Here is a 17,552-nt window from a genome sequence, read left to right on the forward strand (position 1 = left end):
ATAAGAGGGAGAAGATAGCTATATGTACTGTGAGTAGAAATTTTTAGGTACTGTCACTTTAATATCTTGTAATTTTAGGGGTTTAAAAAAATCTGATATTTTCATGTTGGAAAGATTCATTGGTTATTTGCTTACTGTACTTGGCCAGTTGTAATTCTGTTATTTTATTCCCGTAGCCCTCCTTATAGCCTGGAAAAAATGACAGATCTCGTAGCCGTTTGGGATGTTGCTTTAAGTGATGGAGTCCATAAGATTGAGTTTGAACATGGCACCACATCAGGCAAACGAGTGGTATATGTAGATGGGAAGGTAGGAAAAAAATAAGTTACTTTGTAGAATATGGTATACATAAAAGCTTGATTTTGTTAACATAGATTCTTCATATATAAATTTAAGGCTTTTCTCTTACATTGATTATCTTTATATTTTGGCCTGGATCATGTTGCTGGACAAAGCAAACTAATAATAATTATAGATCCATAGACTATAACATTTAAACTTCAAGTGCTTTTATTTTCTAAAATATTTGGATTGTTGGGATTCCTGGGTGACTCAGCGGTTCAGCGCCTGCCTTTGGCCCAGGGCGTGATCCTGGAGTCCCGGGATTGAGTCCCGTGTCGGGCTCCAGGCATGGATCCTGCTTCTCCCTCTGCCTGTGTCTCTGCCTCTCTCTCTCTCATGAATAAATAAATAAAATATTTAAAAATAAATAAATAAATAAATAAAATAAAATAAAATATTTGGATTGTGAAGTAATAAAATTACATCTAAATAGCATTGCTATTTACTCACTTTAATTATATAGCATTTCTAAAGTTAAGTATTAAATTTTCTTCCAAAAAAAATAAATTTTCTTCCATTTGTGTGTTTTCAACTTTTACATTTTATTGCTTAGGAAGAGATAAGAAAAGAATGGATGTTCAAACTAGTGGGCAAAGAAACTTTCTGCGTTGGAGCTGCAAAGACAAAAGCAACCATAAATATAGATGCTGTCAGTGGCTTTGCGTATGAATATACTCTGGAAATTAATGGCAAAAGTCTCAAGAAGTATATGGAGAACAGGTCGAAGACTACCAATACCTGGGTATTACATTTGGATGGTGAGGACTTTAGAGTTGTGTTGGGTAAGTGAGTGCCATTTCTGCAGAATCTGTTGACTTTTTATGATGATTGTTAATTAGTTCCCCTAACTATCCAGACCCTTTATGGGAGCTTTGAGTAGAGAGAGAGTGTGTGTAGGTGTATTTCTGATGTGTCCTATGTAAATGAAATGTTCATTTAATTGACTGGTTTATATGAGAGCCAGATTTTGTAGTGGTGGATTTGAGGATTATAAACAGGTGTAAAAAAAAAAAGGAAATGGGCAGCCCCGGTGGCGCAGCGGTTTAGCGCCGCCTGCAGCCCAGGGCGTGATCCTGGAGACCTTGGATCAAGTCCCATGTCGGGCTCTCTGCATGGAGCCTGCTTCTCCCTCTGCCTGTGTCTCTGCCTCTCTCTCTCTCTCTCTGCATTTCTATGAATAAATAAATAAAATCTTTAAAAAAAAAAAAAGGAAATGATGTAGACATTTGTTGTTACTTATTATTGATATTTCTATTATCTTTTATTATTGATATTTCTCTTTAAAAGGATGTCTAGAGACAGTTGGAAATTTAAGCATGATCAGTAACAAGGGAATTTTTCTCTAGACAGCAGTATGTTTAGTACTGCAATATATCAAAATTTTCAGTCCAGATAAAGCAGATTAAAAGGTAAAAAGTAATAAGCCATTGATCTTAAAGCTAAGTTTTGTTGTTACACATGGCTATCCATGTTTCCAGTGGGTCTACAAAACTTAGGACAAATATTTACCAGTTACTATCTTTTCTCTCCTCTGGTACTCCCAGTATTTCCTGCTTCTTACATCACTAAGTTAAGATCATTTGGATTATCTCATAAATTCATTGATTCACTTACTTAGATAATCTTGAGTACCTACTAAATATCAGTGAGCGTACCAGGCATTGAGGATACTAGATGAAAAGATGTTGTCTGTGCCTTTAAAGAGCCTACAAGCTAGTCAAATGCTAGCATATACCTTTAAAAAAATTCTTTTTAAAGATGAAAAATGTTTGGGTGCTGACTCGGTGGAGCATGTGACTCTTTTTTTTTTTTTTTTTTTAATGATAGTCACAGAGAGAGAGAGAGAGGCAGAGACACAGGCAGAGGGAGAAGCAGGCTCCATACACCAGGAGTCCGACGTGGGATTCAATCCCAGGTCTCCAGGATCACGTCTTGGGCCAAAGGCAGGCGCCAAACTGCCGCGCCACCCAGGGATCCCCCGGAGCATGTGACTCTTAATCTCAGTGTTGTGAGCTCAAGCCCTATGTTGGTAGAAATCACCTAAAAATAAATAAACTTAAAAAAAATGAAAAATGAAAAGTGTTTATCAAGTAATTAAATGTACATAGTTGAAAAAAAACCCAGAAACTCTCCTATAGCTTATTTATTGAAGAAACTGGATCAGTTTATCTTAAAGAGTTTCTTGTGGTCTGGATTTTATTGATTGAACTTTTGTGATGTTTTTTCTTTTTTTTTTTTAAATATATTTTTAAAGATTTTTTTTTTAAGTAATCTCTACACCCGATGTAGGGTTCAAATTTACAACACCAAGAGATTAAGAGTCTCATCCACTACCAAATGAGCCGGCCAGGCTCTTTGTTTCTTTGTTTCTAATATTTCCTATACATTGATAGTTAACTAAAGAATTGGTCAAATTTAGGTTTGATTTTTTTTTTTTTTCTGGCAAGACTACTTTATGGTTTTGTTATATCAAGAGGCACATGGTATTTGTCAGTTCTTTTGATGTTGGCAACCATTGGTTGTCATTGGTACCTAATATTTGCATCCATTAATTCCTTAGCAGTTGCTAAATGGTGATATTCTGGAATATTTCTTTTTTTTTTTTTTTTTTTTTTTTTTTTTTTTTTTTTTTATTCTGGAATATTTCTAAAATGAAAAACTTCCTGTCATCTACTCTTTGGTTGCACAGAAGTACAATTTTTATAAGAAATGCAGACAAAAAAAAAAAATGCAGACTAACACTTGTTTTCCCTTTACTATAAACTTTTCAAAATACTGAATTGGCTCCTTATTTTCCTCTAAAGGTGATCATTTAGGGTTTTTTAAAAAATAAAAAATAAAAACCATTATTAACTCATGGATTTAAACAGTTTGATGTGTGTTGCAACACATTCAAGTTATTATTTGAATTGACCATCAAATCGTCCCCATTTTGGCCAATGGTGTGCTCTGTAGATTGGCTCCTGTGTCCTTTTGTGACACATCCTTGGTAGACTTCGAAAGCTTCCTTGCTATCAGATATGACAAGATGTCCTAGGCTCATTTTAAACATTTTCTTTCCTGACCTGGAATCATACTTTTCTTCAAGAAGCCCCAGTTTCTCAAGAGGAAAATGTATTTCAAGAGCGTAATCTGGGCATATGTTAAGATGCTCATTCATTATTTTTAGGGAAGGTCCAGGCAGGCAGGCAGAAGAGGCTCCAAGGTACACATGCTCCAAGGCCTCCCGTAACTCACCAAATCCACTTCTGAGCCATAATGATGTAATACTTTTATCAGATGTGTTCTTTTGTTAATATACATACTAGAATAGGTGCTCTACCCATATGATTCAGATATTAAAATGATAAGAAAAGACACATGGCAAAATTTGCTTCCACCCCTATTCCCACCCACCCTGTTTCCCTGATAAAAATAAGCTCTTTAATAGTGAGTCTTTCCAGTGTTTATTTAGATTCAAGCAAATATGAAAATTTAATACTACCTTATTTCATAAAAGCATCTTGTCTTCTTGACTTATTCATATATTCTGAGGATCCTCTCCTAACCATACATGAAGAGCTTTCTCATACTTTTTTTTATAGCTGCAGAGTCGGTCTCAATAGTAAATAAAATGGTTTAAATCACTCCTGACAATTGGGCACTTGGGCTATTTCTAATCCTTTGCTGTTGGAAGTAGTGTTGGATGAATGGCTTGGTTTATATGCCTCTTGGAATGTAGTTGACATATCTCCTTTGCATAAAATCCCAGAAGCGGGAAAGTAGGATTGCTGGGTCCAACAGAACTGCGCTTGTCACTTGAGCCATCGGGCCCCATTGCCCCTATGGTGCTTTTACTGCTGTGCGCTCCCGGTACCCATTTCCCCTCAGGTTCCCCAGCTGAGCATGTTGTCTGATCTTAAAATTTTTAAAAAATATTCTGCTACATGAAAAGTGGTATTTCAGTGTTTTTATTTGCCTTTTTCAAAATTAAGTGAGGTTGAGCATCTTTTCATATTTGATGTCCTCTGTTTTTCTCTTCTGATCTACATGTCCTCTGACCTACTGTCTTTTGGATTGTCGGTCTTTCTCTCGTTGATTGCTCGGAGTCTTTCTGCCAGTAAGAGTGACTTTTGTCTGTGCTATGAGCTTCGCGTATTTCTTTCCAGTCTGACTTTGCTTATGTGTGTAGACTTTTTTCTTTAAAACATGCACTCCTGGGCTCCCTCAAAAGAAATATTCTTTACTTTGATGTAGTCACATTTATTCCATTTTTCTTTTCTGGATTAGTAGGTTTCTTCAGAGGCACATTCATAATAGCCTATAGAAAATCTGAGTACATGCACATGTTCAGTAGGCATACAACATGAAATTCCAATTTTCACCGGCATCATGGTTTATTTTAGCACGGTATGCTCTGATCAGGTGTTGAGACAAGTTAGGTCTCCCTGTAACCATGGCTCTTGATGCTTCCGCTCAGGCTGCCACTGGAGCAACCACTGCCTACATCTCCTGGGCCCCTCTGCCTGTTTCTCCTTTAGCCCAGGTCAAAGGCCTCTATTCTCTGAGGCTCCCATCTCAAGCTGTGGGGAGAAAAGAGCCCCTGTTAGACTGTGTTCCTGGAGTAGATGGCCTGTTAGAATCAAGCCCCTGACTGGCGCCTCAGCCTTAACACGGAGGCAAGTTTTTTGACTCCTGGGCTTCTCACGTGCACACAGGTCATGATTCTAGGCTCATCTTCTGGCTCCTTGATTAGTGCAGTCTTCTCTACCACCCCCCACCAGGATACTAACAGTCACAAGTGGTTCTGGGATCCTCCCCCAAAATGCACACGTGTTTGAGCACACGTGCACACATGTACATGCCCTCTGAGGTAAGCCTCAGCAGCTTAACTGATGCCCAGCTGTATCATGCAGCATTTTGCACCATACTGTCAGCACAGTCCACCAGGTATACCTGTGTTTTTTCTTACGATCCATAGTTTTTCCCCAAAATGAAAACATTACAAAAATGAATAGAGATTATTGTGCTATCCAGTAGGAAATTTCAGGTTAAATTTCTAAGCCTGAATGCTGTTCATCCGACATCGGCCCTGTCACAGCCTTTCTTGGTGGCCTTTGTGCAAGAAAGGTAGGGGGCAGTCTCTGGTCACAGATGACAGACTGTGTAGCCAGGTCCCTCCTTGCATTTACTTCTGTGCATCCTAAATACTGAAGTTTGTGTTGCAGTGTTTATTTTGTTCAACAGGGCTTCATCCATTTGTACTAGGGCCATGATTGTCTCTTGAAAGATTGTTTTATCTCACTTTTATTTTGTTTGTGAACCAAGTTAAATGGTTTCTTCAAATTTAGAAGAATTTGAAAGCCATGAAAAGTTAATGGGAGTTTTAGAAATCCAGTATATCAAGCTTTTATTAAAATAATAAAGAGTTAACTTTATCTTTGAGTCATAGATTATAATTTTTTTTTGATTTGTTACTTTTACAGAAAAGGACACTATGGATGTATGGTGCAATGGTAAAAGAATGGAGACAGCAGTAAGTTGACCCTTTACTTACTCTTAGCGCCATGTATAAGGTTGCCACTGAAATGTTGCATTTCCTAATGGTGAAGATTGATAATTAAGCGGTGTCCTCTCGGTTAAGGACAAGAAAGAGATGAAGTACTCCTGACTCCAAATTCTGAACACCTCTCCTGGACAGCGCCTGGGGCAGGGAGGGCTTGGAAATGCCTTATGTTGAGAGCTGGCCCCAGCCTCACACGCTGCCTTTCCTCTCCTGGACCAGGCTCTGTCCTAAAAAGAATTCACACATCAAAAACTGGCCCCACAGGAGGTCCTGTCCAAGTTAAATTGGGCTTCATATCACAGCTTCTCAAACCTGCATGTGTAGGAATCACCTGGGATCTTGCTAAGATGCAAATTCTAACATTTCCCCTGGTGATGCCAATGCTGCTTGTCAGCCCACGAGTCACACTTGAATAAGACTTTACAGCATACTCTCAAAGCAGATAGGACTTTTCTAAAAGTGAGGTTTTTGAAAAAGAAGCAATGCATACAAGTCAGGTGACACGAAGGCAGATAGGAAAGGGCACTGTCACAAACCACAGAAGATTAAGTGAAGTTTGTAGACCAGCAGTGGCAAGCGGCTACCCTATCGTGGCCCAGTGTGATCACATCCCTATCAAACCCCACAGCGTTCAGCCTTTGCTGCCAGCTGCTTGCAGTGTTATGGCTGTGGGCGGGATGAATATTTAAGTGATTTCAGCAAGAATGAAAGCATAGTGGTGTGCGTGGCTTGTGGCTCAGGGAGCAAGCGGAAGCAGAGGAGACCATCGTGGGAAGCACAGAGTGTGAGACTGGGAGCTACAGTCCCTGGGTGGAAATTCCCCAGGGCTGTGGGGTCTGCTGGTAAGGGGGGGGTACTATGCCTGGTCCCTGCCTTTCATGCTGGCTTCCAACATGAACACCACGGCTGGAGATAATGAGACCTACTCTGCTCTAGTCACGTTTCAGCTAGTTGCCCATTGGAGGTGCTTCCCTAGTCTCCTTGGGAGGTGCTGCCCTGGTCTCCTTCACCTGTTGTAGGTATAGGAAGATGAGGAGAGGTACTCGGAGAGCAGGAGGCCTGGGATGAGTTTATTCGGCAGGCTACCAAGGACCTCCTGGGTCTTGTGGCTCTCTGCTTCTGAGGAAGTACCAATGCCAGAAAAGTTACAAATATACATGCTTCTCTCTTTCTTAATCCTGTTGTGAATTCTTGAAGGGTTATGTAATCAGGGCTCACTCAGAATTCATCCTCAGAGCTTGAGCCATTCACTCTCCAGGATAAATCTACTGACAGAGACTTCTTTTATGCAGAGAGGCTTGGAGAGCTGTTCAGTGGTTTTTTGGCCCGTGTGGAATAGCTTCAGTTACCATTAACATGGATCAGGCCCTTACTGGTCCTTCCTGTTCTTTCCTTCCAACCTTGGAACCCTCTAAGTGCCAATGGGCAGTTTTGGATCCTCTTCCCTTCCACCCTCAAGGAATTCTCTAAAGCAATATAGAGAGAATGTTGTTCTGTGGTATTAAAAATGTAGTTATAAATAAGTAAGAAGTTGAAAGGAATGTTCATCCACAATGTCTTTGGTCCTCAGTAATTAGCAGGGAACTGCAAGTATTTGGACGATAGCTCTTTACTACCCAGTTGTCTCTTCACTGTAACTGCAATTGCTGCAGCTCCATATCTGGGCAGTGATCCCCAGTATGTGCACACCCGCCCTTGCTGCCTGTGAGTGACAGTTGATTTTCTCCTTTTTTTTTCCATCTCAAAGCATCATGACCAAGATTTATGTATGTGTCTGATTGTGCCCCCACAGGGTTCCTGTGGTGGTGTCAGTATTGGCCAGATTCTCCCCACAGCTGAGAAAAAGCTCTCCCCCAGGTGTCCTTTGCCTTCTTAGGTTGGATGATGTTAGCTCTGAGACCTCTCTCTGTCTGCTTTGGCTGCCAGGAAGCTCATAGCCAAATTTTAAGTCTGATTGTGGTTTCTTTGCTTTCTACCATGCTCCACTTTCATCCTTGAAGCCTCCTGTTCTTCTCTATGCCACTTGGCCCCTGTCTTTCTAATCTAGATCAGTACTGTTCAGTAAAAATATGAGCCACAGGTAGGAGTTCCATGTGTAGCTTTTCTTTTATTCATGTGAGACTTCTCTAATACCACAGTTTAAAAGTTTTAAGGTGAAGCTCGTTTTAATAGTATATTTGATTTAAATCAGTATATCCAAAATAATATAATTCAACATCAATAGAAGTTTTTAGAGGTATTGTACATTCTGTTTCATTCTAAGTCTTCCAAACTCCGTGTAGATTTTACACTCAAACAGCACATGGCATTTGAGACTCACCACATTTCAAGTGCTCAACTGCCACATGTGGCCAATAGCTACTGTGTTGAACAGAATGGGGCGAGATTGGGTGGTGCTTGGTTTTATGTTATCTGTGTATTTTACTGTAAGCCACCTTACATTCTGCGGAATCAGATTTTTGGAGTGGGTAAGAACATTCTATCCCTTCCTGACTGGGTCCTCCAGCAGTTATTTCACCACTCTGTGCCTTGATTCCCCATCTATACAATGAGGACACTAATAGTGCTTCTGTCAGGGCTGTGGTGATGGTGCAATGAAGTAATGCGTGTTCTTAGTATAGAGTAACTTGGCATAAACTAAGTGCTTGATATCATGCTTATCAGTTTTACTTGTAAAAATAGTCAATGTTGTTTAAATAGTGCATGTTATAGACACACAGCCACAAGATATAAGGGGTCTTTTCCCTCTGAAGCTTAACATTGTTCAAGATTGTAAGCAGGTACAAATAAATGTTCAGCCCGTAAGAGAAATGTTCAGTCCATGCCACCCTTTTTAGATGGTGTTAATGCTCTAGACAAAGATAAATGTTTCTGGAATACTAACTCCTCCTTCTTTTGTTGGCCTAGGGTGAGTTTGTAGAGGACGGGACTGAAACTCACTTCAGTGTTGGGAACCATGACTGTTACATAAAGGCTGTCAGTAGTGGGAAGCGGAAAGAAGGGATTATCCATAGTCTCATTGTGGATAATAGAGAAATTCCAGAGATCCTTGAATGACTTCATGTTAGTGAATTTTAATCTTAACAAGTAAAAGATGAAGACTTTTAAATTACTGTGGTAATTAAATATGTTCAATATGTACTTTTCAGTACACTTAGTCTGCCAGGTGTTTATTTTTTAGATACTTGAAACTGTAATATTTTAAGAGTCAAAAAAAAAAAGAAATATGTACAATCTTAAAAATTGCGATTTATTTTATAAATAATGTAAAATGTTTTAAAGCCAAATGGAAAAAAAGATATGGACCAAAATCACCAATGTTTTACAAGAGGAACTTTTACTATAATAAATACTATAAAATAAAATTGGTGCTGCTTGATTTATGTTTCTAAAAATGGATATCTTCATATATTAATTTTTTTTTTTAATTTTAGAGAAACAGAGAGAGCACATGAACCGGGCCAGGGCAGAGGGAGAGAGAGATTCTCAAGCAGAATCTGTGCTGAGTGCAGAGCCCAATGTGAGGCTCAGTCTTGTGATGCTGAGAGATCATGAGCTGAGCCGAAATCAAGTCAGATGCTTAACCTATTGTGCCACCCAGGCACCTCTGTCTTCATATATATTTAACCTATGCAGGTAGATTGTCTCTTTAAAGCAATTGGTACATAATGATATGATTCGTTTAACTGGAGAAAATGAAAAACATTTTGTCTGGAAACTTAATATTAAAGAAATGCCAAATAGTGTCACATAAGAATTTAATTAAAAATGGGTTTCTGAAAATGTAGTCATTTTGTTTAATCAGCACAGTGAGGACAAAAAAACACGAGGAAGAGGCAAACTTCTTTATACCAGACTGCCTTGGTTGTATCCTCATCGTTGAAAAAGTCAGAGTTGGATCTGGTGTCGGGAGGTAGCAAGCAGCATGAAGCAGGCCCACCCTGGCATACTCACTGAGAAGACCTGGTCAATACAGTGAGTGTCTGAGATTGTGCATTCAGTACTCTGATGGTCTTCAGGGCAGGATATAGCTTACTAGTAGAGCCTTTTATCAGGGTGTCCCATGTCCATTATACATGGTGATCCTCTGTGAGAGGAGGGGTCCTACATTTTCTAGACTTGCTCTGTCCAATATGGGAGCCATTAGTCATGTGGCTTTTTAAGTTAAACTAATTAAAAATAAGTACAATTAAAACATTCCTCTATCGCACTAGCCACATTTCAAGTGCTCAATAGTCACCCGGGGCTGGGAACAACCGTATTAGACAGTGTAGATATAGTTATTTCCATCATCCTACCACATTCTGTTGGATGTGTCTCAAGTTAATGAGCTCCTTATCAGTGGCACAGGCAGGATTTGAACCCAGGTTTTTCTGACACAAACCCATGCCCTTTACTATTATCTCTCTGTCACTAATGTATTTCTAAGAGATTTGGGGCAGAACAGAGGCACAACCAGGTGTAAGCAGCAGGGAAGAGGAATGGAGAGAACAGAACAGAGAGGGAAGATGGCTCAAACAGGTCTGGGTCAGGCAGGCAACGTGCTGGGCGGCAAAGAGAGCATATTACAATGAGCCTGCTTGCCTCCTCCAACGTGGTTTTTTTCAAGCCTTTGCTATTGGCGGGTCAGCATGCTACCTTGACAAATTCCCCCGTTCTCCTTCCTCCACCCCCCAGCTCCACTTCACCACCACTGGAAAACCAGGAAGATGAACTAAGAGAGACTCTTCTGAGGCTTCTTAAACTCACATTTAAGTCTGTTTTCGAGTGTTTGAGTATTGCTTTTTTTTCTCTTGAATAATGGGCTGCTTTTAATGGCCATATTTTATCTGGGACCAAGAGAAAAATAAAGGGCAAAACAACTGTGTTTAGGTAGTTCGTTTTGAACTCTATAGTTATTAGAGGTCAGAACCTGTGTTTTTCAGCATGCATCACGTCCCACAGCAAACACTTGGGGATACAGTTTGATTCAGTCTTTGTGGAAACCAAATGTGGGAGTGTTTGTTTTGTTAATTAAAAGCAGCATGGTAATGTAAAAGGAGTGCAGCCCGGATTTGAAGTTTGGCACAGGGTCAGTTCTTGAGAACCTCCCATCTCCTCATTTTAAAAAATGAGCCTATTTTATTGTTTAGTTGTTGAACAAGATACTTCAGATGTACAAAAAATAGAAATAGACAGTTGTATTATTATTTAACTGAGCATACCACTTACCCAGTTTAATAACTAAAGCATTACAATACTGAAGTGCTATATGCACTTCCTATTCCCAGGCCCCTGCCTTGCCCAAGTGATGTTATGGTTGATGTTTATCATTCCCATGCAAGTTTATATTTTATCAGATAGGCATATACCTCTAAACCAGTACATGGTATCACTTAAAAATTTTTTTTAAGATTTTATTTATTCATGCGAGACACAGAAAGGCAGAGACACAGGCAGAGGGAGAAGCAGGCTCCATGCAGGGACTGCAGGACTCGATCCCAGGACTGCAGGATCCCATCCTGAGCCAAAGGCAGATGTTCAACTGCTGAGCCACCCAGCCGTCCAGTATCACTGAAAATTTTAAATAATCCTATTCTATCATTTTTTCCACTCAACCTTGTTTTTGAGATTTATCTAGGTTGGCATATGTAACTCCAGTTCCTTTTAACTCTTGCTTTCAACCATAAAAATTTATGTAACCATCCACTCACCTTAGTAGTTTTCAGAAGCTCATTAATACCATCAGTGCTCTAATGAACATCTTTATGTCCCTTGAGGATATGAGTCAGTTTCTCTTGGGCCTTGCTGTTTAAAGCGTGTCTCTGGACTAGCAGCAATGACATCACCTAGAAACTTGTTAGGAAGTAAGACTCTCCGGTCCTTCCCCAGGCCTACTGAATCAGAGTCTGTATTTTAACAAGGCCCCATGGTGATTTATATGTACATACATCAAAGATTGAGAAGCACTGTCCTAAGGATACTCAGAAGTGGAATTGCTAAATCAAAGGGTAAATATATCTTCAGTATTTGCCAAATTGCTTTCAAAGGTTGCTGTACCATTATAAAATTTTGACCAGCAGTAGAAGTTCTTTTCCTTATATTTTCAACACTTGAGGTAGTCAGGATTTAAAAATTTTGCCAACCCAATGTTTTTCTTCAAAAATGGTATCTCATTTTATGTTTATTATTTTTTAAGTTTTTATTTACTAATTTAATCTCTACACCCAAAGTGGGGCTCAAACCCCAAGATCAAGAGTTCGATGCTTTCTGACTGAGCCAGCCAGGTGCCCTGAGAAAAATATCTCATTTTACTTTCTCTGATGACTAGTGAAGTTAGTTGTTCTACATGTTTATTAGTCATTACCTATTTTTCTATTGAGTTCACATTTTCTAATAGATTTGTCATAGTTTTACATATATTCCGGAACTTATCTTTTGGCTGTAGCCTTTCCCTTATAGTAATACAAAATGTGCAAGAGATCAACAAGTGTCCTCATCATCCTTCTATATTAACACAGTATCTACTTTCTCTAACAAGCTTGGAGGGCAGGGTTCACATACTGTTGTATCCCTAGGACTTACACCCCTCACTGACAGTAGACAGATTTGAGCATCACTGCAGCTCAAGGATCTGGGCTGGGGCTATATATGCAGAAATCATTAGCATTTAGGGGAGATTTAAAGCAATGGGAATGGATGACATCAACTAGGGAGTTTGTAGACAAAAAAAAGGGGGGTGGGTGGGGAGCGGAGCCTACTGAAGAGCTATAGTATCTGAGACTGGCCTAGGGCAAGAAGACCTTAATTAAGAAAATCCTAAAGCTATAAAACAAAAGATAGACATATCTATTTAAAAATTATATGGTAAAAAATACCATAAACAAAGCTAATAAACTAGATTTGGGAAAATTTGTAATGTAAATGACAAGGGTCAAGATATATATAATATATAAAGAGCTCTTAAAAATTGGCAAGAAGGGTCAGGCTAATTGTAAAATGGAATGGATATGAATAGGCTATGGAAAATGAAATCAAGTAGCCAGCAATTATATTTTTTAAATGATCAAATTAATTTGTAGTTAGGAAAATTATTTTAACAATGAAAACAGCAAAAAAAAAATAAGAACAATGATATATTACTGTCTGAGATGTAGAAGCATACCCCTTTTACACTTTGAGGTTTAAAAGAAATATTTTAAATTCTTAGGAAAACAATCTGACATTTGTTAAATTCAAAAATTCCATTTACATAAAGTTCAAAAACAGGCAAAAACTAATACGTAATTTTAGAAGTCCCCATAATGCTCACTTTAGGGGGAAGTTAGTAACGAGGAGCATGAGACGAATTTCTGAAGTGACAGTAATTTTCTATTTGATATGGGTGCTAGTCACAAAGATGCATTTATTTCCTGAAAATGAATGAAGCTATTTACTAAATAATTTTTACCTTTTTGTCTGTATGCTATGTTCAATATGAATGTTAAATTTCAATAAAGATTTTAAAGTATAAAGTTTTTTAAAAACACAGTGTGCACATGCATACACCACCCCCCTTTCTCTTGGGAAGAGAAGCCATCAATAACAATATATAATAAGAATATATACACAAGGATGTTTATTGCAGCATTGTTCATAGTGGGGAAAAAAGAAACTGGAAATTGTGAATGCCCATCTGCAGAAATGATTGAATAAATTATAATACACCATAAACGACAATCCATTCATTCCGAATGAACTGCAGAAATTTCCATAAGGTATTTGAGTGAAAGAAAAGCAAGTTGCAGAAAAGTAGCTATAACATACTGCAGTTGTGTTTAAAAAATAAAAAGACACCATATATAATGTGTGTGTGTAGGTCTTTAAATATTTTGTCTATACACAACTTATGCAAGCATGGAGAGAAATATGGAAGGTTACAAACAGGTAGCATGAGTTGGGGGTGAGGTGGGGAATGATGATGCTAGGGAATGGGTAACCAAAGAAAATTTAAAAGAAATTAAGAATTCACTTTTAAAAACTGGGCATTTGTTACCACATTTTTGCATTTATGTAAAATCTTTAAAAAGAAATATACAAAGAAAAAAGATAAAGGAGAAAGTGTAAAAACAGAATGACTGTTTTGAGATGGTAGAAAATCCTTACCTGTAGAAAATATCACAAAACATCAATAGTTAACTATGTCATATTGGTGCTTAAATGAGAAGCATAAGAACTGGAAAGTGTCCATTAGATTTGGCAATATCCATGAAGCTGGTGACAAAATTGACAAAATCAATCTGAATGAACTGAAGCAGAAGGCATATTAAAGTGGGTGGAGAGTTAGTAAGGTTAAGAGTAAAGGTGGAAAAAGGAATGCTGACAGTTCTCTTGCTAATGACAACTAAAAAAAAAAAATCAATAAAAATATAAAATATAACTTCTTAAAGGCACCAGAAAGCTGAAAAGGCAGTGATGAATTTCTATGCCAAGACGTAACAGAAGACAAACTTGTGAGCCAGGCATTTGAAACCACTTAACCCTCGGAATGTTTACTGATTCTACAAGAGGTAAAAAGATTAAACAGCATTTTTGATAGCTTAGCATGGCTAGGAAGACACAACCTGGGGTTGACAAAAGCTAATGCTGGCAAACTCTAGCAAAATTCCCACATTTTGAGTTGAGACCCCAAGAGCATCACTTAAGAAATAATAGAGTTGATTTGTTTTTGAAATCAGAATTACCTTTGATGGGAGTATGCAGCATAAATAAATATACAAGCAAATGAGACATGACAACATGAACTGGTGTTAGCAAAATTAATGAAGCAATAGAAACACACCCACAGGAGCTGCAGTTGCGGTTTAAGAGTTCACTAGATGTACAGCTTGACATACTATGTTTAAAATGTTCAAGACAATACAGACAACTCTGGGAATTTCAAAGGGAGCTAGGGATAAAAAGAATAATTTAAAAAGAACTGAACCAAATTTGTAAAATTGAAAAATACACAATGAAATTAATAACTCAATATCAGAACAATACTAAACTGGAAAACAAGGAAATATCTAGAAAAAAAATACAAAGAGATTATAGAGGGGAAAATTATAAATAGAGACTGCACAATTAGCAATTAAAGGTCAAATAAGTATAAATGGAGTTCCAAAAGGAGAATTATGCAGACGTAGATTGGAAGATAATTTTCTAAATGGTGAAAGGTAGTAAGCTATAGACTCAAGAGGTTCTGCAGACACTAAACAGGGAGAATACAAAAAACTAAAGACAAAATAAAACACCCCAGGCATATCATAGTAAAACTGCTAAAAGACAAACAGAAAAACTTTTAAAAAGCAGTTAGTAGAAAAAATACATACTAAAATGTTACCTTTTCAGTAGAAAAGAATGGATTTTTCAAAAAAAAAAATCCCTTCAACATGCTAAAAAGAAATAACTACCAATCTAAATTTTTATACCGGGATCCCTGGGTGGCACAGCGGTTTGGCGCCTGCCTTTGGCCCAGGGCGCGATCCTGGAGACCCGGGATCAAATCCCACGTCGGGCTCCCGGTGCATGGAGCCTGCTTCTCCCTCTGCCTATGTCTCTGCCTCTCTCTCTCTGTGACTATCATAAATAATAAATAAAATTAAAAAATATTTTTTATACCCAGCAAAACTACCATTTATTATCAGGCAAACAAAAGTTTGATGAAATTAATCAAGAGTAGAACAACTGAAAGAAATACTAAGGGTTTTTCTTTGGTCTAAGAAAAAAAAAAAAAAAAGATCCCCAATGAAAACTTGAAAATGTGATAAAAAGGATGAAAAGCAATGATAATGGTAAAAATGTATATACAGATCTTCCTTATGATGGGGTTATGTCCCAATAAACTCACTGTAATTTGGAAATATCGTAAGTCAAAAATGCATTTAAAACCAACTAAACATCATAGCTTAGCCTGCCTTCAACATGCTGAGAACACTTATATTAACCTATAGCTGGGCAAAAACTTTTAACACAAAGCCTATTTTATAATAAAGTGTTGAATGTCTCATGTAATTTATTCAGTACTGTCCTGAAAGTGACAGAATGTTTGTAAGCTTTCTAATTGTTTACAACATGATGACATGCCTGAATGGGAGCCGTGGCTTGCTGCTACTGCCAGGAACACATGAGTGTATCACACTACAGTATCAGTAGCCCAGGAAAAGAGCAAAACTCAAAACACAAAGTATAGTTTCTACTGATTGGTATTGATTTCACATTGTCATAAAGTTGAAAAATTTTAAGTCAAACCATCATTGTCAGGGACCATCTTTATGGCTAAATGCATAGCGGTTGTATAAAACAATACTTTCTTGTTGGAGTTAATAATGATCTATAATTAAAATCCAACAACAATAGCATATGGGTTGGGAGAGAAGTGAAGATTTATTTGCACTGTCTGGGAAAATGATAAAAGTACCAAGTAACATTAGAGAAGGATAAGTCTAGTATGTGAGCTGTAACCTAGTGTATCAATAAAAGAATGGTAAAAAAAGTGTGATTTCCAAATTAATAGAAAACTAAATATTTCTAGAAAATATATTTTCTAACTATTTAGTTTCTTTCTAAAACTAAAAAGAAAATCATAGAAAAAGGAGCACACACACACATACACACACACACAAACACACACACAAAGCCAGAAAAAAATAAAACTACATAGTAAGATGGTTTACTTAACCCCAAATATATTGGCAATTACATTAAATGTAAATGTGAATGTTTAAATTAACAGGTAAGGAGGGTTAAATGGATTTAAAAAACAAAAAACAAAAACAAACAAAAAACAAAAACAAAAACAAAACCCCAAAACTACATGCTATTTACAAGAGAGACATTTGTAAGGTTTATAAAAGGTTTAAAGAAAAAAGCACACCATGCAACCACTAGCCAAATGAAAGCTGACACACATCAAAGCAAAAAGCATTGCCAGAAACACAGAGAACACTTAAAAAAATTTTTTTAAATGGTTCAATTCACCAGGGATACAAATCAACTCTAAATTTATAAGCAACTAATAATATTGCCTCAAATTATAAAAACTGATATAACCAGAATAGGCAAATTCAAAATCATAGTGGGATATTCTTTTTTTTTTTTTTTTTTTAAATTTTTATTTATTTATGATAGTCACACAGAGAGAGAGAGAGAGAAAGAGGCAGAGACATAGGCAGAGGGAGAAGCAGGCTCCATGCACCAGGAGCCCGACGTGGGATTTGATCCCGGGTCTCCAGGATCGCGCCCTGAGCCAAAGGCAGGTGCTAAACCACTGCGCCACCCAGGAATCCCTATAGTGGGATATTCTAACTTACCTCATAAATACTCAATATATATATAAATTTAAACAACAGAATTGATCTAATGAATGTATGTAGGACACTTAATAACTGCAGTATATGGATTTTTTCTCATGCATACTGAACAAATTGACCATATTGTGAGTCATAAAAGAAAGCCTCACAAATTTGAACAATTGAAATGACAGGTTTGTTCTCTGAATGCCATGCAATCAATCTAAAAATCAACAAAGTGGTAATGAGAAAATCCACATGTATTTGGAAATAAATATATTTCTAAATAATCAGTAAGTCACACAGAAAGAAAAATGGAGATTAGAACATACATTTTACTTAATGGTGATGAAAAGACTTCATCTCAAAATTTA

At 37.5% G+C, this 17,552-nt stretch overlaps 1 protein-coding gene across 13 annotated transcripts in view; it reads left to right on the forward strand.

The window, feature by feature from the left end:
- The window catches only part of FAIM (Fas apoptotic inhibitory molecule), a 118,611-nt gene that overhangs the window by 5,960 nt on the left and 95,099 nt on the right, over positions 1-17,552 (forward strand). For 4 of the 13 annotated variants that reach the window (XM_025448900.3, XM_025448903.3, XM_025448902.3 and 1 more), the window contains 4 exons: positions 177-309; positions 896-1,124; positions 5,808-5,857; positions 8,795-9,252. In XM_025448900.3, the coding sequence (XP_025304685.3) occupies positions 177-309; positions 896-1,124; positions 5,808-5,857; positions 8,795-8,944 (562 nt within the window). In that variant the 3' untranslated portion in view covers positions 8,945-9,252. Of the gene's footprint in view, positions 1-176; positions 310-895; positions 1,125-2,169; positions 2,976-5,807; positions 5,858-8,788; positions 9,253-9,321; positions 9,671-17,552 lie in introns of those variants that run through there. The other 9 variants (XM_049099734.1, XM_049099736.1, XM_035704809.2 and 6 more) reach the window with 4 other exon arrangements.

Source organism: Canis lupus, chromosome 23 (genome assembly GCF_003254725.2).
Source record: "Canis lupus dingo isolate Sandy chromosome 23, ASM325472v2, whole genome shotgun sequence".
Taxonomy (NCBI): Eukaryota; Metazoa; Chordata; class Mammalia; order Carnivora; family Canidae; genus Canis; species Canis lupus.